Source organism: Artibeus jamaicensis, unplaced genomic scaffold, assembly GCF_021234435.1.
Source record: "Artibeus jamaicensis isolate MK-2021 breed Jamaican fruit bat unplaced genomic scaffold, CSHL_Jam_final contig_1015, whole genome shotgun sequence".
NCBI lineage: Eukaryota > Metazoa > Chordata > Mammalia > Chiroptera > Phyllostomidae > Artibeus > Artibeus jamaicensis.
In genome coordinates, this window is record NW_026521194.1 from 5758625 (window position 1) to 5784837 (window position 26213).

General features: G+C 41.1%; 1 protein-coding gene across 2 annotated transcripts in view; it reads left to right on the forward strand.

Moving 5' to 3' along the window:
* PAX3 (paired box 3) overlaps positions 1 to 26213 on the forward strand; it is an 89994-nt gene that overhangs the window by 61722 nt on the left and 2059 nt on the right. For both annotated transcript variants that reach the window (XM_037147493.2, XM_037147494.2), the window contains exons 5-7: positions 337 to 542; positions 9665 to 9830; positions 10643 to 10857. In XM_037147493.2, the coding sequence (XP_037003388.1) occupies positions 337 to 542; positions 9665 to 9830; positions 10643 to 10857 (587 nt within the window). The remainder of the gene's footprint in view (positions 1 to 336; positions 543 to 9664; positions 9831 to 10642; positions 10858 to 26213) is intronic.

Here is a 26213-nt window from a genome sequence, read left to right on the forward strand (position 1 = left end):
CTGGAACCAAATTAAATGTGATTCAGACCTTAGACATTCAGTACATTATCCATTAAATGCTAAGGACGAGGATCATAAAAATGGAGTAAGTGCTGTCCCTGTTTTCTTAACAGCTCAAAGCAGACCTAGAAGGACAGGTGCAGAGGGCCATTATTTCTGCTTGGGGCACAGCGTAGGGGAGCAGATTAAATACCGTTTCATAATATGATATCGCCAGCAGGGGCTTAGAGTCCCTGAAAGACAATATGCCTTAGACTGGGCTCGGAATCATGGCGGCTGTTCAGACCTGTTTTATGATTCCCATTTTACTACTTTTTTTTTTTCCTGTTCCCTTAGCCTCGGCACCCCAGTCCGATGAAGGCTCTGACATTGACTCTGAACCTGATTTGCCACTGAAGAGGAAACAGCGTAGGAGCCGAACCACCTTCACGGCGGAACAGCTCGAAGAACTGGAACGCGCTTTCGAGAGAACCCACTACCCTGATATTTACACCAGGGAGGAGCTGGCGCAGCGGGCGAAGCTCACCGAGGCCCGAGTACAGGTACGAGGGCCGCGCGCTGGTCCTGCCGCTCGCTCAGTCCAGGCAGGAAACCGGGCCTCCTCCTTGGACGCAGGTTTTAAACCAGGACTGTAGCTATGTTAGCAACGGTGCTTGGTGAATTGTAGCCTCGAACATTCAAAACTTTCTTCTTTTCTAATTCCTTTTCTTTATATTTTGCCATGTCGTGATGAAAATGTCACGACCTCTTTTATCTTTTTATTTGCGTTTGCCTGATTCAACTTCCCCCACACCTCTTTTGTTTTACGTATGACCACTTGGCAATATCTTACTTTGCCAGTCAGTCAGAAAATTATTATTTTTTTCCCTTAATAGGTTGGTAAGTTCAATTAAATTTATGATGGACACAATGGATACTTCTTGGATGGATATTTTTTTGGTATTTGTGAAAGTGTGCGTTCTTATTTTAGAATTTGTCTCTTAGTAGGAGAATATGATTGCGTTAGCTAAGACACACAGAAATGTGTCAATTCCTGTTTTCACTCATCATTTCAGGAACCCCAATTATGCACCAGTCATTACATGGATTATGGGGGTGCTGTACAGATATTAGCAAACCGATTGGGAGTGGTTTTCCTGTGCCAGGTATTGTTCTAAGTGCTTTACATGAATCAACCATTTACTTGTCATTAAAAGCCGAGGTTGGTACTGTTATTATCCCCAATTTACTTACCAGATTATTTAAGTAATTACCCAAAAGTGCACCGCTCGTAAATGACAGAGGTAATGGAACTCCGTACATTTTCTCTCCACTGCCTTTCAGTTGTGAAGATGTGCAAAGGTGTGGAAGGTAAAAATCCCTTCCTTTAAGGGATGTATTGTCTAGAAGCATTTCAAGTAACTATACTATTTTAAGAATAGTTTGAATTATCTTTTGAACTGTGAGATGTACACTTGACCCTTGAACAGCATGGAAGTCAGGGGTGCTGAGTCATGAATAGTTGAAAATCTGTATATACTTCTTGACTCATGGACAATTTAGTTGTCCCTTGGGATCCATGGGGGATTGGTTCCAGAGCGCCCTGCAGATACCAAAATCCCAGTACGCTCAGGTCCTCTGCACCCACAAACTGCCAACTGTGGACTGAGAACACTGCAGGTATTTACTGAAGAAAACCAGCATGTAAGTGGATCCACGCAGTTCAGACCTGTGTGGTTCAAGAGTCAGCTATACTCTGGGCCCTCTGGAGAAGGCTTCTTGTGGATAATATGCTTCTGTTGAGTGACAGAATGATGTTCTCATCACTGATGATGAACTTTCCCCTCGAGGACATAAAGCATCATTTGAAAGATTATAAATGTCTTGCAGGGGTGTCCAATCTGCAGCCTGAGGGCTGCATACAGCTGAGGATGGCTGGGAATGTGGGCAATGCAAAATCGTAAATTTACTGAAAACATTAGGAGACTTTTCTTTGTGATTACATGTCACAATGTCTTTAATGTGTGGCCCAAGCCAACTCTTCTTCTTCCAATGTGGCCCAGAGATGCCAAAAGGCTGGATACCCCTGTTAGAGTATCCTGGAAATCCTTACTATCCCAGAAGTTAAGTCACCTTATCTGGTAATGTTGTGTTATTCCTAGACACTGAACTTTTTTTTTTTAGTCAAAGTGAGGTTGGAAACTCAGCAGTGAATGAGTCAGGTGATGTGATCTCTAAAGTGATCACCACTTTCTCAGATGCAGGCAATTGCCTCTGCTATCATAGAATTTTACAGCAGTAACCTCTTGCAGGCTGCAGAGTCTACTTAGAGGAATTGTCTTTAAAAATATTATTTATTTTTAGAGACAGGGGAAGGGAGGGAGGAAGAGAGGGAGAGAAACATTAATGTGTGGTTGCCTCTCACATGGCCCCCACTGGGGACCTGGCCTGCAACCCAGGCATGTGCCCTGACTGGTGACTCTTTGATTCACAGCCCAAGCTCAATCCACTGAGCTACACCAGCCAGGGCTTGTCTTTTTCAATTTTACTTTCCAAATGATCGTCATGGTGCTAGGGAAGTCAAGGAATGCAAAGGTGAATTAAGATAAGTTTTTAAGGAGCTATAATTAATATGGGTAACAAAGTAAACATGCAAGTAATTTTAAAAACGAAGCAGGTAAGTAGCACAAGAACGAGACAACGTAGTGGGAGTTGAGCAGAGGAAAGGATGAGCTCTTGCTGGCGTAAACAAGAGAGGCTCATAGAGAAGGAGGATTTAAGATGGACTTTTGAGGTGAAATAGTTATTCATTGGACAGCGCAGATAGGGGAATAATCTGAGCAAAAGCACAGAGAGTTGGAAGCACATGAGTTACATATCGGGTGACTTTTCATATTTCACTCACATCGAGGGAACAGTGAATAGCTCAGTTTGGTTGGAAGGTAAGGAGCGGTGGGTGGCAGGAAGGAACATGGCTGGAACTCTAGGCTGAGGACATCCTGTGGAAGCTGGGGGCGTCAGGCTAGGACACTCACACTCAGTGTGACGGGCAGGGGAGGCCGTGGGTGCGAAATAGGTCAGGGATGGCAGTGTGACGGGAAGGGAAAGGAGGGCCGAGAAAGGTATTCAGAGGTGGGATGTGGGCAACTGATTGTGACAGCAGGGGGTGGGCGGAAGGGTGAGTGAAGGTGGGGATGACAGTTTCACAGTGTACAAGCTTCCGCTTGGTCCTCTTCCGCCCGTCTGCCTGTTACATGGGAGCACGGAGTTTCCTCCCAGAAAGGACCTCCTCTAACCACACATCATAGTGATATGTATGTGTAAGCCTTATATTTTTGTGTAATGATGTACGGTATACCTATTATAATATTATATATGACAGTGCTATAATTATTATACGTGTCAAATCTATTTTGCTTTTATTATAGTTCTGTGATTGCCTGGTTTAAATTCCTCCATTCTTTCAGCAAACCTTTATTGAGTGCACACTATATTCCAGGATTTGGTCCCTATACTCCATGACTGGCCTTAAGATAGGTGGAATATCAGCTCTGAATGCAGAGTGAAAAAAATAAACATTGATTTTTAAAGAAATCAAACAGAGAGTGATGGACAACTGAAGTGGGTGTTCAGTGTCGCTCTGTTTCATTCTCGCCTTTGCCAAAGACAAGGATGGGCGACTGGATGAGTCTCAAGCCCGTGTGGCTGGTACAGTGCCTGGCATTTGCGTCTGGCTTAGTGAATGTCAGAGGATAAGAATGGCCCATTAACTTCCAGAGGACGCGGGATCAAACCAATAGAGAGTGGTTCATATTTTTCTATACAGTGACCTCCTCTCCAAAGCAGGGCCCTCATTAACTTAACAGCTGTCCTAATGTGGCTTTAACCCGGTGACTCTTTACATTCCTTACGGCTTCATTAGTTCCCTTGAGACACATCACGTCCTGAGCCACAGCTATGATCTACAGCCTAACAAATTCCCTACAACACCCAGCATATGGATCTTTTACTTAACCCAGCAGGAAAAAGAAGGGAGTAGTTAATCACTGATTAAAATGCCAAAACAAAATCCTTTAGTTTTTAGAAGGATCTGGGAAAGCAGTAGCAAAGTCAACTCAGTTTGAGTGATAGCCAGAAAGTGTGAGTTAGTTTAATTTGGGGCACCTGGGAAAACCAAATACCAAACCGAAAAAACACCCCAAACCCAGACACTTTCCTTTTTGTTACCCCTGAGAAAAAAATATTTCTAAACTCTTCTAGATAGAGATGAGACTAAAGCTATAATAATTTAAACCTTTGTCAGTATTTCATAAAAACTCATTTGGAGAATAGCTATGTTGTTTATCATGGCCCAATCGGAGTGCGCAATCTAAGAATTATTGTCCACCAGAAACTAATTTGCCTAATCTACTTCCTGGGTAGCTGTTATTTTGTAAATGATGGCAGCATTAAAGTTTTGTGGGGAAGGATGATTTACAAATATTTATGATGTGCAAAATTTCAGTAAATATTTCATCTAAGAACTCTGTGAAGCAGGAAAGAATCCTTCTCTATTGCCACCAAGATACTAGAAGACAGGAAAGGAAATTGCTCGTGGAAACAGCAACTAGACTTCATTTAACTAGAAGTCAGAAGATGTGGGTTTTGGTCTCAGCTTGTCAAAGCATTTTGTTGAGCAAAGCCACTTAATTCTGTTATAACCTGGTGTGCTTCAGATTGTTTCTTTCTAACTTTGAAATTGGAGGAAGGTTAGCGGAGATGATCTCTGTCTGGGCTTGTGGGCAACCAAGAAAATCACAGGTGACTTCAGGAGATTTGAGACTTTTGCGCAAAACTGTGTGCCTTTGCTTCTCCTCCTCCTCCTTCTGTCCCTTTCTCCCCCTGTGTGTGTGCGTATATGTGTATAGGGCATTAACTAGGGAGCAGGCCTCCAGCTTTTATCATATTCTCAAATGCCATCTTCCACTGTTCCATTCCCCAATTGAAAAATACTAGAATGGTCCTGACCCTTGTGGTTTAGTTGGTTGGGTGTGGTCCTGAAGAGTGAAAGATTGCCAGTTGGATTTCTGGTCAGGGCACAAACCTGGATTACGAGTCAGCCGCCAGTCAGGGTGTGTGCAAGAGGCAATGGATTGGTGTTCTCTTCCACATCAACGTTTCTCTCCCTCTCTTTCTTTCTTCCTTCCTCCCTCTCTAAGAATAAATAAATATGATAAAAACAGTAACAACAGCCACAACAAAGAACTATTGGGATGCCTGATCTCTGAGGATCCTGCTAGCATCAGTAATCTGGGGTTCTCAGGGAAGCCCAATGATGTTGAAAGCCATTCGACAGATCTGTACAGTTCAGGAGTTAGGATAGGTGTGGAAGAGTTGACCTTAAACTTCACAGTGAAGCAAAAATGCGGTCATCCTGCAACTTGCTGCATGTGCTCGGTACTGGAATGTGTAAGATGCGCCTGAGTGTGCTTTCATGTGTGGCCATGGTCCTCAGATGCTCATGGAGCATGGCGTTTCTCCCTCAACCTCTTGCTCATCCTCTCCCCACCCAGCTGGGCACACAGTGGTTGAATATGGGTGGCCACAGTGATAGGGGCTGGGTGGGTGGGGCCCAGAAAGGGAGAATGAGGAGGGCCCGGGAAGTTCACCTGCTAGGAAAGCCCTGTATTTGGCATTGCAGCCTTAGACATCCCTGACTCTAGTGTTTAATCGAGCATTTTATAGTCTTGTCATGCATTCCCTTTCTAAGGATTACACATGGCATTCTTTTTCCATTTTTTAAAATTGCATGTGAAGTAACCCATCTGGAATGATGTAAGTTAGATTGCCTTTGAGGACCACACCAAAAATGTGAGTCAGTAATTTATGCTTGGGCAAAATTAGGCTTACACCATGGGACAATTAGCACTAATCCATGAAACTTGGAAGCAAATTTGACCTATGTCTTCATTCCAGCCAAACTGGCTTTCAGTGATTTGAGGTGTGACTTGGGCACTTTTTTGTTTGCTCATGGGCATAAAAGATTTTGGCTGTAGACCACAGAGTTAAGTAAACAAAGCAAGGCTCTTAATTCTTGAGTTTCTTAGAGGTGGCAATGAGACATTTTGCCTAATAGCAAACATTTATTGAACACTTAATATCTCTTAGGTATTCTTTTAAGGGCTTTTTTTGCACTGTTTTATCTAATTGTCACCACGGTCATGTAAAATGGTTTCCTTATTTCCCCCATTTAGCAAATTAAAAACAGCCTCACAGATAGTAAGCAAATCGTTCAAGGTCACAGAGGTAGTCGGGGTCAGGAAGCTGCAAGTCAACTTTTCCCTGGTTTTCATTGCACCTGTGTAAAAAATATTACCGTATCTTTTCAAGGACTAAGTTTTCCCCAACTTATATCATTGAGGGCATGAACAAAGTGGTTACTTATTTTACTTGTGAAGAGAAAAATTTATGAAAATCTTTTTATTCTTTTGTGATTCATTATCTTGTCCCCCCATACCCCAGTTACCATGGCGTTCTGGGGACCTGTCAGTCAATTGAAATTATGCTTCAGAAAAATCATTGGACCTTGTATCACCTCAGAAATGCATATAAAAATTGTTTCCCAAAGGCATGCATACAGCTTTGTGGAAGGACTCTGTAAAAAGACAAGTAGGGAGACATCCGGGAGGCAGCTGAAAATGAACTAGGCTGCAGATCATCAAGTGAGGTAAAGACTTCAAGGGAATAATGTCTTTCAGTTAAAGATGGGTGATAATGGTCCCCCAGGATGACTGAGCTCGGCTAATTTGGGATTTAAAATGAAGGTTATTCTAAGGGCATCTTTTTATTTCTGTTAAGAATAGAAGACATGTCTTTGGTGAGTTTCAGAGCATGAAGAAGACAAAGACCACTTTCCCACCTGCAATTTCAGTGCATTTTTCATTTGATGCTTCTTTTGGTGGACTTGGCTGGTGCTAAAAGAGGCTGAAGGCTGGCCATGGCGAGATGATAGTGAATTTGGTTAAATGGCCTGAGATAGGCCAGTCCTCAGTGTGCCCTGGTTCTCCCAGGAATAGCCCTCTGAATTTATTGAGCCCAAATTTAAAGGACATTTAAATTACTTCCTTTAGCAAACTCTTGAACCTCCCGTTGAAGGCTCTTTATTTCAGTAAAGATGTGATTCCCTATGATTTCTCTTCATCTTTAATTGCACTGTTGATATAAGAACTTTTAAATCCAACTCTTGGTGGGTCCACTCAATGTCTTCAACATTTGTTGTGTCATTTTGGAAAAGGAAAAACAACCCCCCCAAACTTTACACCTGTGGTCTTTTGGATTTGATCATTTGAAGGTATTTGTGGGAAATGATGATGTTTTGTTTAATTTGCTATTTGAGGAAAGACATTATTAATTTAAAAATCAGGCTATGGAGGAATTAGAATAAAATTAAATTAAAAGGAGGGTAAATTGGTGGAATGATCAGGCATGGCCATCCACTGGATGAATTGCACATGGGTTACGCAGCTAAGGGACACGGAGGGAAGTCGACAGAGAGAGACTGGCAGTGGGCTCTGATAGTGTCAGAAGTGCAGGTTTCTGGGTTCTTCATAAAACACCTCACCAGTACGGTTGAGAATAGTATGTGTGAATGAAGTCGCATTGGCACTTTTGGAAATTCAACTCTTCTCCCGGCCTAGTACATAAAGCTGAGGATCCACTGTAGGTAGGGTGGTCTATATAGATGCGGGGGATCATGCCATCGGAGCCAGGTAGCCTCATTAATCTCAAAGTTTTGCAATATCAAATAATATCACAGTGTGTGTTATAGTACAGAGTACTCTGGCTTGAATATGCCCCTAATTTCTCACCTTCAGCCTCCTCAGATCAACACAGCCTGTTCCAAATACTTCTCTGAAAACAGTTTTGTTACCCCGATGCCTCAGGGAGTCACAGCAGCAGATGCTCAGATTTGCAGCAAGAAAACACAAGTGATGCACACGCTTCCAGCTGTGCGCTGTTCACATTCTATTATCCCAGGTGGCAATTTATTACATTAAGTAAAACTCTAATTTGATTATATATCCACATGGGAAAATAGTGACTTACCTTCTTTTTTTGGGGGGGAAACTTAAGGAGTGTTAAATGTTGGAGTTTTGAGGATGTTTAAACAGCTCCCCTTAACAGTATCTTGCAACACGCCATACGAAGACTGACCTCTTTCAGAGCTTGGGCGAAGAGCGAAAGCTGGAGGAGATGCCTTGACAAAATCTTTGTAAAATCAGGCTTTCTTGTCCCAGAAAGCAGAAATCCCCCCTCCAGTCTTTTTAAGGTATTACAACTGATCAAATTACTAATAAGTCTGTAATTGTTACCTTTGTTTTCTTAGAGCTGGTCTTCTCTTTTCTTAGAATGCTCTCACCTGCGTTATGGCTGCCATTCAGAATCACCTCCTACTGAAATTGCATCCACGCTTTAGAATGAGTTGAAACTCTGTCTCCACTCTAAACTTTTCCTGATTCTCTGCCTTTCCAAACATGGAGCTTCTAACTCTAGTGAGCAATTATCTTGGCTTCCTGGATGGCTCTGAACTCCATCAGGACCGAACGATAAGCCAGTGCAGAGGTCCTTTCGTTTCCTCTCGTCTCATTCACGTCTTTGCCCCTCTGACCCCGAGTACAACGCTTTCCCCATTTTCTACATTTACTACATTTTCTATGGACTTTTGATAGAGGAATTAGTAGAGTTTTAATTGGTAGAAATTCTCTCTCCTTTTGGGAGCAGAACACATGGACACTCTAGAATAGTCATTCAAAGATCTACATTGAAACTCTGAGGGTAGAAGATTGGGCAAAGCTTCTGGGGCCCATTAGACACCTCACAGTTTCTCAGTATCTCAGATGTTCAGTTACTTTTTGGCTCCTATTGCCATTTTCGTCTAGCTGCCCATACAAAGTACTTGGGCATTTGATTCCTTGAAGGCATTTTATCATATCACATCAAGTTTTTATGAATGTACCTGATTAGCATAGTGCCCGGCACAGAGTATTATAGATGCTTTAAGATTGTTGTTGAAAGAAATGATAGACTAATTATTTAAGGGGTCTCCCTAGAGAACGTGCTCTCATTTCTTGAAATACTTACCTCTTGACATTTATTGCTGCTAAGATCAGTGCAATATTTGACACTTTGAAAGTGATGGTAAAGTGGCTTCATTTAGCCTCTGGGTCAGTTTAAGTGGCTCTCCAGGAGCTGTGCCCATAACAGCCACAGAAATGTGGAGACAGGCTGATAAGAAAGAATACAAGATACAAGAGTTTAGTGTCATTGGCAAGTGCAGATTAGGACATAGGATGTGTGGGGGCCAGGGGCTCATGGATCCTCCCTAGAGCACACGAAGGTGGGAGGGTGTTGGTGGTGAGACTGGGGAGTCTCTATTGTTTCCACTCCTGCTCAGCCATCCCACCCTTGGTCACCCCTGGACTTGTGGGGGCTCTGCGAGTCCACGGAAGGCCCTTGAAGCCTCTCTGTGACCCCTGACATTTAACCTGCCTTTCTCCCCTGACAGGACAACACAGAGGGCGGAGAGCTCCTCCTTCTATTTGCCCCGTCTGTAAAGGGCCTTTAATCTGGTTTAGCATGAAAAATTCATTAAGAATGTACTATTATTTCATCAGTGAAATCTTCAAATTTTAAATTAAATCCATAGGTCTGGTTTAGCAACCGCCGTGCAAGATGGAGGAAGCAAGCTGGGGCCAATCAACTGATGGCTTTCAACCATCTCATTCCCGGGGGGTTCCCTCCCACGGCCATGCCCACCCTGCCAACATACCAGCTGTCGGAGCCCTCGTACCAGCCCACCGCTATTCCACAAGGTATGGAGGACGGGAGTCAAGGCCAAGTTAAAATGTAACTCCGGATAGCTTTCCCTGCTGCCAGTTGTGAGGAAGATGATGACATTGTTGCTATTAGTATGTTAATGACATTGTATTAGATTGTCCTGAACATACCAGTCACATTTCAGAAACGGAGTTTGTTCTGAAGCAAATCCGAATCTCTCTAAATAAAGTGTGTTGTAATATAATCCTATTTCAGTATTTGAAAACAAAACAAAAACAATGAAACCAAACAACCTTTCTAAAAAACATGCCATTTGCTTTTCTTTGGTTGAAAATGTGCTTGTTCATTTGTGCTCCAGTGTGCAATTAACTAAAGTTCTATGATGGATACTAAGCACAATAGTCATGGAGGGAAGCTAAATTTTGACAAAGTCACTGTTTGCTGGCACATATAACAGTGAATGGGGTAAATAAGTCCAAATTCCAGGCATTCAGAACTATTGTATTAATACTTAGGTGCTTTGAAAGTATATTTGCTAAAGAAATTTGAGACTTGCAACTCTTACATTGGTTAATTCTTATGTTGATTAATAACATTCACTACCCAAATAAGTTTGTTAGCCTTGTTAATGTGATTTCTGAATTCCTATTCTGGTTGCGTTTGCCATGAAAGTATATAAATAAGTTATGCACATGTGTGGAGATATGTGCATGTCAAAAATGCAGATGAAAGTGAACATTGGGACTGACCAGTGGCTGCCCCTGACGGTGTGGTGACTGTGAACTTCTGCACTGAGCTCTCTGTGCCAACAAAGGCGCTTGGTGGCTGACTGTCTTCTTCATTGCAGCCGTTTCGGACCCCAGCAGCACCGTTCACAGACCTCAGCCGCTTCCCCCGAGCACTGTACACCAAAGCACTCTTCCTTCAAACCCAGACAGCAGCTCTGCCTACTGTCTCCCCAGCACCAGGCATGGATTTTCCAGCTATACAGACAGCTTTGTGCCTCCGTCTGGGCCCTCCAACCCCATGAACCCCGCCATTGGCAATGGCCTTTCACCTCAGGTCAGTCCCATGTTTCCAGACAGATGATTTGCTGTGCACCAGAACCGAACAGTCAATTCCCCGAGGCAGTGGTATAATGAATTGCCAAATTTAAACCATAATGTATTCTTTATACGAGCCACATGATTTCAGTTTCCTAGTTTCCTTTCTCTCCAGCCTTCCTACAGGCTGTATCAAAAGTTGCAGCTTAGACTTAAAGTCCGGGTGATTTATAATGTAATCATGAAGATTTTATGTGTATACATAGTTGTCAAGGTGTTTGCCATCTCTACTCCTAGTTCTGGTCGGTGGATAAGAAACTCACACACATCTTTTTAAAAATGGCATTTGGTCAGCCGAGACGGTTGTGAGCAAAAGCAACTAATAAAACACTAGATTTTATAAAAATAATTGAGAGGAAGCAAACCAGTTATGTAGCGAGAGGGCTAATGACTCCAGAACTCTGGGATGAATGAGTCATGAATGCATGAATTAGGAGAATTACTGCTCTTGGGGAATATAGAGATATTTGAATGTTGTAATTGTTTTTCTAATTTGCATTGCACTATGAGCTTTTCTTGAGAGATCATATTAATAAATTGCCTTGATAATTGCATGTCAGAGGGTTGGTTAAACTTCCTACACGTGGCATCTGTCTGAGGTCGACATTATTAGCAATTATTTAAATACAGATCCTTGATTTTATTAGAGAGCTCTTGGTCCAGGTGGCGGGGATAGCCGCCTGCTGAATTTGGAGAAATGTCACAAAGGGGTGGCAATCTATAATTGCAATCGGGAGTCTCTTCGGGGGCTGAGAGTGAGACTTTTAACAGCTTTATCTTTTCTTAACGCCCTTTTTCCTCTTGGTGGTTAGGAAAACAGAGAGAAGCTCCGAATGACACAAATGAAAAGTGAAAAGACAATTATAGTCAATTACACACTAATCACTGACTATCACCGCTGCCTAAGCACCAAGAGGGCATTCTAATAGGCAGAAAATGAGATTTTAATGGCACAAAGGGTGGCCAAAATAACGACTCATATATCTTTGCCTTCTTCGTTTTCTTCAACTTGTGGTTTGCGTCTTGGGAGAGGGGTTCCTGGGCTCTGCACCACGGTGATAAACTCCGGGCAGCTACCAAGTTCAAAGCTGCTGCAGTTGAAAAGAATGAATACTGAAGGCAATGAAATAAACATTTCCGCCTAGAGGCAAAAAGTTCATAAATCCTTTTTTTATTTTTTTTTGTAACAGTAAATGTAATTAAGTTTCATAGATTCCTATAGCACATTCTGGGATAAAAAAAAAAAAATCAAGAGGCGGCTTTAGACCTCAGCCGAAAATAACGACATGAAAACAATGAACGTGCTTCCGACAGGACTTTCGTACATTTAATTTCCAAGTGCTGGCATTTCTGAATGCGGTTTTTGCATGAAAACCGTGAACTTATATTAATACATGCATCTTGAAGATGCCCAGGTTCGTAGCATCTTCCACAGCTTAGAAGTCACATCAGACGCAGTTATCTCTGTAGTTTTTCACAGGAGTGGTTTGAGGCCATGAAAAAGCTTTTTATAAATGTGATTTGGCTGAAAGTTTTCATAAAAGTAAACTTTGAGTCTAACCACTTCTGTAAGGTGAGACCCAGGGGTCTGTTAGCATTTCATGGGATTCTGTCACAGTAAATATAATGAGGCAATCTGTATTCTATAAGTGAAATGGCTTGTTTTTCTATAAATGTATCACCTTGTATGTTTAATAAGTGTATTTTATTATATTATGCAAGCATTACAAAAGTGGAATTATTAGCACTTGATCTTGAAACTGTTAATCCTTGATTTTCAAGAAGCTTGGCTATGATTCCAGAGCTGGCGGGAGGGTGGGAATCGTTCCAATATCAAGCAATGGAAAATTCCGCGGGCAGTTTTTTCTGTATTTCTTTACTGTGCTCTTACATATTATGTTAATTCCTTCCTTAAAGCATCGCAAATATCCAGGATAGTTTGCATTTCTATCGTAGGCTTCTGCCTCAAACCCCCAGTAGGACCCCATGTGGTCTCAGTTCTGGCAGCTTCCCCAAAGACTTAGCAAAAAGACAAATAATATGAAGCTTTTTATTTTCTCACACAAAACTGAAGAATGAAAGACAGTGAATGAATCAGTATCTTGTCAGACATCTTTGCAAAATGTGGGAGCAGACCCTTCGGGAATTAGAACTCAGATTCCTGTAGCTTTGGGGATTCATCAGTCCTCAGGAATGCCTCTGTTTGTGCAAGGGTTTGGTGCGTGCTTCACGTTTGACCATCTAACTTTATTAAGAGTATAATGAAGAAAATGTGAAGAGTAAAAGCCCACGTACCTGTAAACTAAAGTAGAGAAAGGGTGGAGGTGACCCTTTAGTCTTGTTGCTAATTTTATAGAAGAGCCTATTAATATATTAGAGAATATAATATTAAAATGAAACTAATGCTAGGGTTACCATTTCTTCTCTTATTTTCACCTTTTCACTTTTCTGCCTCCATCTGGGTGCCTACAATGCAAACACATTGGCCGAAGCTCAGAGAGCTGATGGCCCGTTGAAGCCACAGGGCGGACGTTGAGGCAGTTGGGACTAGAACCCAGGATTCCTGGCTTCCAGACTTCAGTTAGTGGAAACTAGTTTTCTAAACTTTTTGGGGGGGGTTTCAGGTTAAATTATGCTCTTTGTGTTAATAAAAAGAGTATACGTGTATTTTTTCTATACGTGTATTTTTTCTTTGCCCACTTCTATTAATCTGCTAACTTGGACTAACAATCTGTATGCTTATTGTAAAAAATGGAAATATTTTTAAAGGTGTTTTTGGAGGAGAAAACAATCACCTTGGGCAACCACTGTTAACATTTTCGCTTGTTGCCTTCTGGTTCTTCCTTTAGGGTCTCACACCTTTTTAAAAATACACCTGAGGTGGCAGTGTGTGTAACTTTGCATCTTGTCTTTTCTCGATCTTCATATTTCATCACAGACCCTTCCCCACCTGCTAGTTCGAATTGAATTGTAGCTAAAGTTGTTTGAGTCATTACAATCAGTTCATTGTAGATCTCTCCAGGGGAGGCTATTCGATATGTTAAAAATATTTGTGCATTTCACTTGACTTTTTCCCTAGTGTCATTAAAGGTGATGTATTATTTGCCATCCCAACTTGAAAGTCGTAAGTTAGAATGCACGTGAACTTTTGTACCATGGGCTAAGTTCCTCGTGAAGGTGTGAATAGACACCAGGATGGTCTTACTATTTCCCTGTGTGTAGACTGTAGTTGCCTTTCTTTGGGGGCTTCTAACCTACCTGCCTCCTCAAACAAAACATCCTTTTAAACCTTGGAATCAAAGTTATTAGCTGAGTGGTGTTAGCTGAGTGGTGTTTGTTAGCTGCCCTCAGCCCTTGTCTCAGGGAAGGTCTCGGCTTCGGGAGGAACAGGTTTGTAAAGGAGGGACTCAGGAAGGTCATAGCTGTCCTGCTGCGGAGATTGGAGCACCAATGGGCTGACATGTACGTATGACATTATAAATCTCAGAACACTGACAACAATTTTTAGGAACTTTGTTCATATCTCTCCTCAAGTTCTGAAAGGGTGCATGTGCTGCTTAGTTGTTGGTTCTGAGGAAATCAGTAACTATATCTGGGAGACAGCCCCACTTAACATATGGGAAAACTGAGGCCAGTGCACACAGCTATAGAAATGACAGGGGAGTAATAGCTGGAGTTAAGCACCTTATCCGTCTGTCTTGCAGTTGTTACTAACTCTTCTATAAACAGAAATTACACACTTCACTTGCTGAGGAAGCACAGTGTCCTAGAAAGTTCTCCAGGCACTGGTGTGTGGCCTGATCGGAGTAGGCAAGGCCGAAAGGCTGGAGACGGGGGGTGTCTGGCTTCCCATTCCCTTGGAGACTGGATCTGCCAGGGGACTGGAGGCGGGATTGTCAGTGACAGGTGAGGAAGAGGGCAGGCTAATGACCTCAGAATTTTCTGCAGCCTCTGAATTGCATTTCGTCTGAACTACGTAACTTTTTTAGGAGACAGGGCTTATGCAATGAACGACAAAACACCCTCTGAGAAGAAAACCATTCGACTCACTCTACAGAGGGGTCCATTCCCCTGGCAGTAGCTGCCTTCCTGTAGAAGGTCGTGTTCTCTTGGCGTGAGACGCCAGAGAAAGAACACAGGGAAACAGAGGTCGTGCCTGTTACCAGCACCTTCCTGCTCGAGCAGGACAGAGAATGGAACGTTGACTTGGAATAGGGAGTGCTGAGGAAACGCTACCATGTGCTCAAGGCATGAGACTAATTAACATGTTCTTCTAATTAACTTTGTGAGAAACACTACCCTCACTGCTCCCCCACCTCCAAAACACATACAGCCAAACCAGAAAAACAAGGCCTTTGACCCGAACAACCTTTTACCATTTCACGCTCTGCTCCCCACTCTACGCCTGCAAACTCCACAGTTTTTGGTGACGGTCTCTAATAATTTCTCGAGTGACGTACAGTGTCAGTGGGTTACGTGATTTCGAGGAAGCTTTTGTTTTTTATTGCTATGTAGTATACGGTCCTGGGCCAACTTGGCTGCATTTAAGGTTCATCAACCATTGCAAATGATTCTTCAAATGTTTTGGGTTTGGTAAAACGTAAAACACATTTTGCCAAGCACTTTCCTCCTTAATTTTTCAAACTGTGTATTTTAGGGAAAATTTGATCCATATGGTTTTGATTCATTTACTCATATCATTGACATTTTTTTTTTCTTACGGAGCCATTTGATATCCAAGAAGCTTTCTAAGCCTTTCTTACGTTCATTTTAAGCATTTCCCTCCTTAAAAAGAGGAAGTCCTCTTTGCAAGCTCAGAGGCCATAAATTTTGAGTACTCTCTCAATTCAGCAACACTTAAAAATACATTTGGTATAAATCTGGATTATTATGAACACATTTTATGTTTAGAGCAGATGGGCAGATTTTCCTTTCTGGTTTATGAGTGAAACAAATGACAAAATAAGAAAATAGGCTTCAATTACAAAAAAAAAAGAGTTTTGTTTGAGAGACTGTTTAACTGTTATTAATAAATCCCCATGGTAAGAACTGTGCTCAGAGGCCTCATTTCAAAGTTAGTCCAGGTCTTGGGTAAGATGTAATTGAATAACCAGTACACCTGTCCTATTTCATGGATAATCTACTGGGGAAAGAAAAAAAAACATCTCGTAAAGATTTTTGTACCAGGCTTGAAAATGCTTGAATGTTTGCTCACCACTCGGCAGCTCAAGAACAAAGAGTGGGTCTGCAGATCTCATCAAGTTTATCGACCATTCATCTGTTAAGTCTGGTCGAATCATCACAGCTTTGTGGGATGAGGCATGGTCTCCGGAATGAACTCAAGGACGAGTGGAGAGATCTTTACGTTAACGAGATTGTGGTTAATGGCAGAAGATGCCAGCACCGTCTTTTGTTCTTGTGTACATTTCACAAAAGAAAACCTTTAACTCAACCACCCCCCTAGTTGCTTTTAAAGAATAATATTAAAATGGAGATTATTGGTGTGTAATGTATGTAAATTGCATATTTGGTGTCAGCTACGCCTATTAAGCAGCTTCTCCATTTCATGCATATATGTATTAGACGGTTGTGGTTCCATTTCAAATTAGATTTCAATTGCTCAGCACAGTTCCTTTTGACAAACATTTGTTAATCCTGAAACTTATTAGGGAGAAGCATTTAAGTGTTAATATGTGTACACAAAACTCAAGACTGCTTTTGATTTTGCTTGTCATTTTCTGGACCACACTGTTCACAATTATCCCAAATTCCTTAGTTGCCAGCAAGACGGTGGTTCTTTGTCCAGGGAGGCAGTAAGGGCCTACTGTGCATCAGCTTGATATGTAGATGGGGTGCAATCATTAAGAATGCTTGTGATGGGTACATTTTGGCCTTACATTGGGAGACAATGTTTTTCACTGTGGCATGGTCATTCTTGGACCTTTTCTTGTGCTGCTGAAACACGTAAAAGCAGTAAGATTGTCCCTGGTGGTTGGGCCAGCTCCCGGACATTTCTGAGCATGCATCCAGAAGCTACCTGACGCTAGGCCAGTTGTTTTGACCATTTTACACACAGGTTGTGGGTTCTGTGCTCTTGGCCTACTTTCCTCATCGCACAGAGCCCAGCACGCAGGGGGCCTGCCACCAACCATTGCCCAGCAGAGCCACTGCCTTACCATCACACTTTCCAGAAATTCATCTGTGGGAGGAAAACAAATGATTTTGATTAAAGAGATTGGTGGGGTGTCCAACAGAGCCTGGCCAGAGAAACATTCCAGAGAACAGGGGCAGCTTGAGGCTCTTTCTGTTTCATTTCTAAAGCAGTTCAGGAGCTCAAATCCAGGGCTGCAGAAGCCTGTCATGTTTATGGAGGCTCAAGTTTATGACTGTAAGTGAGTCCATCTCACCTACACTGGAACAACCATTGGCCATTGCATGTTTCCATTCTGCTGTGTTAGGTTTTCGAGATGTTCTCTCGGCGGCTAGAAGAGTGCTGCTAATCCACTTGTTGAATTGATGCAGACTGTAACTGACTTGGTGCCATTGGTTTTCCCCTGAAGGCTGTGGTCACTACCCCTGAAGAATATGAGGAGAGCCCTGGTTTATGTCAGCCCTAGCCACAGTCTCTTGAGTCAGTTACCGATTTGGACCATTGTGAGAGAAACAACTATGTGGCCAAAGTCTCTTTTTTTTTTTTTTTTAGAGAAAAGGAGGGAGCAGCAGCCAGTGATTGAATCTTACATTGTGTCACTGAAATCAGCCACAAGAAAACCTTTCTTGCTGAATTAAAATTTTCTGGTGTCTGCTGAACTGATTTAAATAGAAACTCCATCAGCAACTTTCTCCCGTACGTTATACAAATCAAATGCAACAGCCCCATCGTTTTTAGGCCCATTTGAATTCCTTCAGCCATTGAAGAGAAAAAATTGAGTGTGATTGCTTGGTCCATAACTAAGCTACTAGAATAAAAGTTTTTCTTTGTATTCAATAATACACGGTAAAGCTGTGTTGGATTCTAGTGTGAGGCGAGTGGTCTGAATCAACCCTTTATATGGAGTTGGAATGCAATGTAAAGCTTTTAATTTATTACTGCATTTGCAAAATGGCAATATCTTCAGAAATCTGAATACTTGCATATTTATTCAATTAGGGCCTGAATGTGTGCTTTGTACTGCAGACATAGCTGGCTGGATTCAGTCATTAGTTGTATACTGTTTTTTTGTTTTTTCCCCCCTCAAGAATCTGTCTCTGCAAAACAGTCTGGGTTCCATCAGAGGTGTATATTTTTCAATGTACAGTGCAATATTTAAAAATTACTCTTGACATTTCGCTAGAGTTTAGTAAAAGAGCATTTTGGAGATTAGTGATGCCATCGTCCCTGCTGACCTGTGTGGAAAATGGCAAACTGGGACGCCCTAGAGAGAGTGCACTTTGTAGAATCACAGGGTAGCATTTCTACCTTAAAGGGAATACTTCTTATGTGGGAGTTGATGGGGCAGCGAGCCCTCAGTGCTGAACTAATGAAGGAGGGAGGTTTTAAAGAAATCATGGACTTTTTTCCCCTCACACAACAGTGTCTCACTTTGTGCCGTTTGCATTAAAAGACTGAATTAAAACTTTGCATCTGTTCTGAGATTTAAAAGCCTTTTATAGAGCTGACCCTCTAATTTATATGACTCCAAGGAAAAATTTCTAGTTCAATGTCAACCCTTCCATAACTCTTCCAGAATTTGTTTTAGTCTCTGTTGATGGCACATTACTGTGTTCATACCTTGTTAAAACACATACCATACTGCATTATAAAGTTACCATTTCCTTTTTTGACTCTGGGCTACTAGAGCAGTGATTTTCCAACTGCTTTCATCTCCTGGCACATGTAAACTCATTACTAAAATTCTGCAGCACACCACAAAACATGGACTTTTTCTTGATTTGACAAAAATGGTTATAATTTTGTTTACACATACCGAATGGCTATTGTTATGCTGGCTGTCGTCACTTTTTAAAATCTGACAATCTAAGGGAAAAGAGGTCGGTGCCCCTGACTAAGTAGTCAGGTACTGAATGTTTTAAAAATTCTTGTAACACACCTGTTGGAAACTGCCGTCCTAAGGAATGGTCCTAAGTCATAATCATGTTCAAACACCCAGAAACCAAACGCTGTCTCATAATCAAGGCTCGTTCCTCAAAGTGGGCTCCTTGGAGTGACAGTTTGGGGGAAAGTGAGTTCTGAATCGACAATCTGGCAGATGTTACACATTACATCCCTTTGTCTTTCAGAGTCTCAGTATACATTAGCCTACTGAGGTCTCTGCCAAGGCTGGCAATATGGAAACATGTTTGCATAACTTGGTGTTTTCTGTTCAACGGAGGAGCGCTTTTGTCGAGTATCAAACCACCAAGTTCAGGAACATTTCCTAGGAAATGCTGAAAGGAAGAAAACACAGGTGGAGACCCAACTCATGATTCATCCGTTTTTAAAAGTGGTTCCCTTGATTTTTCTTACAAGGGGAGGTTTCTATGAAACCTCCGAGTCTGCGGTCTGCTTCCACACACTGTCACCCCTCTGCATAACAACTTCGCAGGAAAGAGTAATTTTAAAGAAGAACCTGTACACTGCTCAGTAATGTTTACTTAGATAAGGCAGTTAAAGGAGTAAAGGGAAGAAAGAGGGTTCCTGTTTAGTGAATTGACTGCAGTGTAGGTGAAACTCATCCCTCTAAACAAGGAGCCCCAAGGTCAAAAGCAGCAGATTCTTATACATATCAGCCCCTCACTAGCTGTGTGTCTCCAGACAAGCTGCTTTAACCATCTCAGCTCTGTTTCATCATCTTGTTAAACTTGGAAGGTATTTAAAAGGGGTAGTCTTATAGAGCTCTGCTGAGAAACACAGCACCCAGGAAGTTTAACTGCTTTTTTGGTAAAGTAATAATACTGTTTCATTTTTACTTACTTAAGAATATTATAGGAACCTCTGATCAAGAAAAACCATACTTTTGTTTGTCCCTGACAAAGAGCGAATGTGGAAACTGAGTAATATCAAAGAAAAGCAGTTTCTTGGTGGGCTGAAGTATTTTCAGGTACCTATTACACTTAGATATTCGAAACAACTAAGGACTCATGCTGGTATCCATTCAGAATGCAGTAATTGTAGTGCCTGGGATATGATATTCCCCAGAAATGCAATGTAAAATATATTGATTTTGTTTGAGTAATTAGGATCAGAGTAATGTGAAAATCTGCTACAAGGAAAATGGAAGCTAACAATCCTTCATCCCGTGTGGCTAAGTGTGGGGAGGAGAGAGGATTATCCCATTGTTTTTCTTTTCTTTTTCTTCTTTTGATTCATTGGAATACAATAACATGAATTCATTTGAAAGCAATACAGTCCAGTTTCTATAATTCCAGATACTGGATGAATTGGAAGCATGACACTTACCTCACAGGGTAAAGCAGAAGAATCTGATGATTTTCTTCCCCTAAAGGATAAAAGCAGGGAAAACAACAGGAGCACTAGAAAGGTTTTAGAAAGTAAGGGGCCATCTAAGTGATTTTGAGTTAATTGATTAGGAAGCATTCTTTCAGTCACTAAGTCACAAAGACTCTGTTTCGTCTAATCTGTAGGAGCAGACAATTTCTGTAGATCAGAGACCTATGTATGTGCCTTTGTCCCTGACAAAGAGCAAATGTGGAATAGTAATATCAAAAAAAGCGTTTCTATTTTCATACCTATTACACTTAGATATTCGAAACAACTAAGGACTCATGCTGGTATCCGTTCAGAAAGCAGTAATTGTAGTTGCCAGCCCGCACAAAGTTGCCTGTGCAGTAGGAGGCATAGCTACCAACCAATTTATGATCCAGGACATAAGTACATGTTTTTTTAGTGGAAAAGTGATGCAATATCTCTATTGGTCCAGTGCCCCTAGAATCGGGTAAGAGGGGAATTAAAATGTATAGGATTTTAGCCTAGTGGGGTTGTAGCTTCTGGTTCTGGGAAGACTCTGCGCTCAGATGTTGACCCAAATCTGTCGAGTTGCTGCATAGTTCCATGCATCTGAAATGAGCGCTTATTCCTCCTTACCACAAAGCCTGTGAACCTGACCAGAAAACATGTCCTAAAGGATATGTTTATTCCTGACATCTATGCTTTCGATCAGTATCACTTGGTCCGTTCCTTTGGCTCTTTTCTCTGTCCTATCTTCCTTCACATGGAAAGAAGGAAAGGGATGCTTCTCTTCTATAATCATCAGGCATTTGGTAGGTGGAATCTTATGACTTTGACTTTGGGCAGCCACAGACGTATTCACCTCCTTCATAAATGACCTGGGAGAAAGAAGAAATTTTCTTGTTGAGCTGGGCAACTGTTTTCCTCCCTTAGTAAGCTGGAATGTCTGCCCTCTATGTTGTTAGGGTTTTGGGCGGGAGGGAAATTTTAGTGGGATGGAAGGAGTGGAGTCTACTCTGGTTAGGAGAGGCAAAACTGAGCCTCTTTTTGCTAAATGGCAATGTGTAGTTCTAGTTTATTTTAAGACTTTTTCTTGGTGAAACTCAGAGCTGGGCACTTAAGGTTCTTCAAGGTTCAGATTTATGGATGGTTATTAGGGGGAATGAGCCCTGCACGGCCTTGAATGCAGGTTTAGTTTATGGACAATTAGAATAAAGTTTTAAACGCTATCTCACTGAAGTATTGTGGGAGGCCCCAGCACAGAGCGTTTCCCTTTCTATATTTGGAATTTTAGGTTCCAACAGGTCAATTGATATTTAGCAAATGTGTCCTGCAGTTGTCATGAAATTAAACCAAGATATATGTTTGATTTTCCATGGCCGTGGGCTCAGACAGGTTTTTGAAACGATGATAGGTTTGAGTGCTTACCCTTTAAGAGGGCTACTGTGGTTGTGAGGAATTCCCTGAACCCAGAGGAGTCAACAGCAGGTAATGTCATTCCTTCCAGAAAGAGTTTGAGACTCTCATGTGAAGTGATGAATGAGGGTATCTGACCCACATCTGTTTTGCATTAGAATGGAACATTGCCCTGACATCGTTAGGAGCATTTGTCAAGATTCCCTGGACAGAGCTTCTGTAAATTACATGCTGCAAATGTGTCAGGGTCAGATAAGAGGATATCATTAACTCCCCCAAGTTCACTCGGGGCTCTGTCAGTCCATCTCAGTATGCTACCTGCCAACAATTTTCCTTGAGCCATTTTGTTATATTTTTCATTCATAGTAGAAAAAAACATGTATGTTGTACTCCCCCTCCCCAATATTGCACATGTTCTTTTCTCATAAATCATATTAATTGTAGACGTGGTCAGAAAGCATATTAAATGCAGGCATGCGTAAATGAATTAAAACATATGAGAACTTTATTACTGCCCATGGTGGGTCTAACATACTCAAATACCAATATTAACTGGCATACTTTTGCATTTGGATAGAATAAGCTTTTTATAATGGGCCTTCTTTTGCTGGTAATAGATGGACATAATATGATTGTTCATTAATAGCTAGATGTAAACTATACATACTATGGATATATGTCGGTATGTACATATACATGCATTTTGCAAGCCTTTTCTATGCTAATTCTTTGCCTACATTTATATTTTAGGCATCAGTCCCTAAAGAATATTCCTACCGCTATAATAGCTTAGCTCTATTAAGAAATAGGTGTTCTAAAGAATCGATACAATAGAACTGATTCTGTAATTGGTCACAGGACTGGAGATTAAAACATAGGTGCTACTTAGAGTTTAATGGAGACAGCACTGACTGTATTGTTCACAAATAAAACCTGAAAACATGTGCAGCATCCAAATCACACTTGTCTGGTACTCACACTCTTTCATCATTATTGAACATAGCTACTTGTAAAAAGGGCTAATGATTAAAATAAAAAATAATGATGTAGTTAGCGGGGCATTTTGCAGGCACTGGGTTTCTGTCAGGTTTGGTAGAGGTCAGCCATGCCCCTCCCATAACTCGGGTCCGGGTGAGAAGGTCACCCTGCTTACCTTCAGAGAAACTTCTGCCTTCGGGCCACTTTCCTCATATAGCTTTCAAACAGACAGGGCCAAAAATCTAATTATTTAGATGCTAATCAACTGCAGGATAATTCCTAAGGCATTTGAATCTGAAGACAACATTTTGTGGAAAATCTCTGCTGTTCCAACGTAGGCTTTTCAGCCTTGGAGATGTAGTCACTGCGATTCGACCATTAGGTGACCTCAGTGGCACACGTACTGAGAAAATCATTTGGATGGATGTTTGAATATTGGTTTGGTTCTGGACATAAGTGATATCCAAATTAAACAAATAAATATAGTTACTGTAGTCAGTAAACTTTGGAGGGATGAGTAGAAGTTTTTTTTTTAACAATGCCCTTTATATTTATATGGCATTTATTAATGTGGCCAGTGTTCCAGAAACAGAGTTAAGTTGATTTCTTTTCCTTTGAAATAGTTGGTGAAAGGCAGGCAACTGTGTTCCTCCTACTCCAAATTAAAAACAAGTCAGGCAAAAGTGGCCACACCTGTAGTAGGGATAACTTACTAACTAATGGTTTATAAGAGGAAAAAACACACTTTGCAACAAATTAAGACTTTGTTTTATGTTTTGAATTACAATTGCTGTAGGAAAAGAATGTACAAAAGAAATCCTGATAATATTCTAAAAGAGAAAAGGACTGGAAGACATTCCATAACTATACTTGGGGATAGGGGATGGTTCCAAGAAGTTCATTTACCAACTTCTTTGTGCAGCAAAAGAAATATTCATAGCTTTCCTTAAACCACATGAAATAGAGAATAGTTTTTAAAGAAACGTACATAAGAGTGTAATGGAACCCTTCCATAGAGATTTGAGGTTTAAAACTATGTCAGGGGAAAGTAATATATTTTGTATTTGTATATTCAGTATTTTTTCCAAGAGAGATTTCATTTTTAAAATTTAAATTGTAATTTATTAAAATGTACATTTCTCAAGTCTTACCAGTGTGAAATATTGAAATAAATTGCATTAGTGATCATTATTTATTAATTTCATTTTGCAACCAAATGTAGGAAAATTTCGGCATGCATTTCCTCATCCTCATACAATGCTTGAGATACGAATCACAATTGTAATTTGTGATGATCACAATGGAAATACGAGTTTGTAAGAGAATGTCTTATTTCTTGGGCTCTATCAGGGAAATCAAAGGGACCAAAGGTCACTGGTCTCTGGTCCTCTTAATTTCTTCACATTAGCCACTGCAAGTATTGGGCTGCTGAGCTAAGAGCTATTGCTAAAGCAGGAGCCACTTGTCACTAGCCTCTTATGTGTGACAAGTGGCAATAGCGATAGGAAGACCCAATAAGCATCTCTTCTGTTTTATTCTCCCAACAGCTGTCCTTTCTGATTGGGTCATGCTCCCTCTGTCTTAAAGACACTGTACCCTGGAATCTTTGAGGGACTGTCTCTCTGTTGCTCTAGAATATGGGCTCTGCCTGCTCTCTCCACCCACCAACAGATATATTTCAAGGTCTTAGATTTAAATCATGTCCTACCCTTTTTCTAACTCAGCAACTGCAGAAAGTCGCTCCACGAACATCAGAAGCAGAATTTTCCTTATAGGCAGGACTCATTTCTTCTTTTTTAGAATCTTCATGGTTCAGGGTGGGGGGGGGGCTGGGATGGGAGAAAGGGACAGAAAACTGTACTTGAAAAATAACTAAATAAAATTAAAAAAAGAAAGAATCTTCATGGTTTTTCCCCATGATAAAAGTTATTGCTGCCTTCAAAGTTATGCAAACAAGAAATGTACGGCAGAGGATGAAAAAAAACTTTATCACAAAAATGTACATGTAGCTCATGGGAGAGTGTGCATGTTTTGAGTGAAATTCTGCTCTTATTCTCCAGCTATACTTGTATGTAGAGTATTCCATTTCTTCCTTAAAGTGACATACCATTAACTGAGTTCCAAGTATTTGTCTTTGTGAAGGATGCTATTAATTTAAAATATCTTCCTTTTTACCTAGTACCACTGGATAATTTTCTTCCCTGGATTGATACATTTACAGAATTGCCTTTTTTATGTGTTTCTTAAAAATTAAGCACAGGTTATTTACAGTAAAATATCTGTACCCTGTGCCATTATCTCCTTTTCATTAAAAAATCACTTTTTTGGTATTTTGATTTTCCCTATCTATTCTTGCCCATTATACCAGCACACAAAGAGGTAAGGTACCTCTGACTTAATTAAGACTGCATTTTGTACCAAACAACCTTTATTTTGAAGATTCTTTCCTTATAATAGACATGCAATTTTGGCTTGAAGTGAAATATTTAATAAATTATTATGTAAATTGGAGTCTATAAATTTTCCAAGTATGCACTGTAAAATCATCTATGCAACTTAAGGAAAGGTAGAAAGAAAACCCACGTAGTTGGAAGAACATTCAGGAAATAACTTCAGTGCTTGCTAACTTATGTTCAACTTTTTAAAATGAGAAACTGAATTAAATAACTCACTATAAATTGTAGAGTAGGTCCCCAAGCGGCCCCAGCTCTGTGGCTCTCCACTCTTCTGGAGCTGTGAATCCTATTGATTCTTACTTTATTTTGTGATTTTCATTTCCCCCAAATCACCAATAGAGCAAAACTATGCTCTGTTGCATACGATGATTTTTTTTAGACTATGTGTAACTTTTAGAGGTTTTTAAACAGATATTTTACCACACAGCTGAAGAAAATCTGGAAATGGCCTTAAAAAGTTGGACATTTTGACCAAGAAGTGGAGACAGGGGTAATCTACAAAAGGTGGTGGGTCTCTTTCTGTCTCTCTCATCTCTTGGAGCTCATTGAAGATGGATCAGTTTAAAGCTTTCTTTCAAGAAGATTGTGTTTAGCTGTGAGGTTTATGCAAACCCTTCCTGAAGGGGATTGTGGCCTCATTATTTCTTGGAATCTAATTTCGGATGTTTTCTGGGATGCAAGACTAGCCTCTTCCTCTCGCCTTGCTGGAGGCCCCCTAGCCAGGCTTCTAAGGCCTGAATTTCCTTGGAGGGCAGCAGGAGGCCCAGAGTCAGGCATGGGGCTTCACTGCTGCCCCCACCTCCTGCTCTTCTGTGTGCACTTCAAGCTTCACAGCCCTCAAACACCATAAAACACAACAGGACTATTATGGCAGTACTGTACCAGTGCGGGCCCTGCCTCTCTATACTTCTTAAGCAGGTGATATTTTGGGAGCACCTGGGGCTCTTTACCCAGCAGTCCATTTTTTTCTATCAGCCCAGCCACTGAATTGTATGAACTTGAGGAAAATCCCTTCCT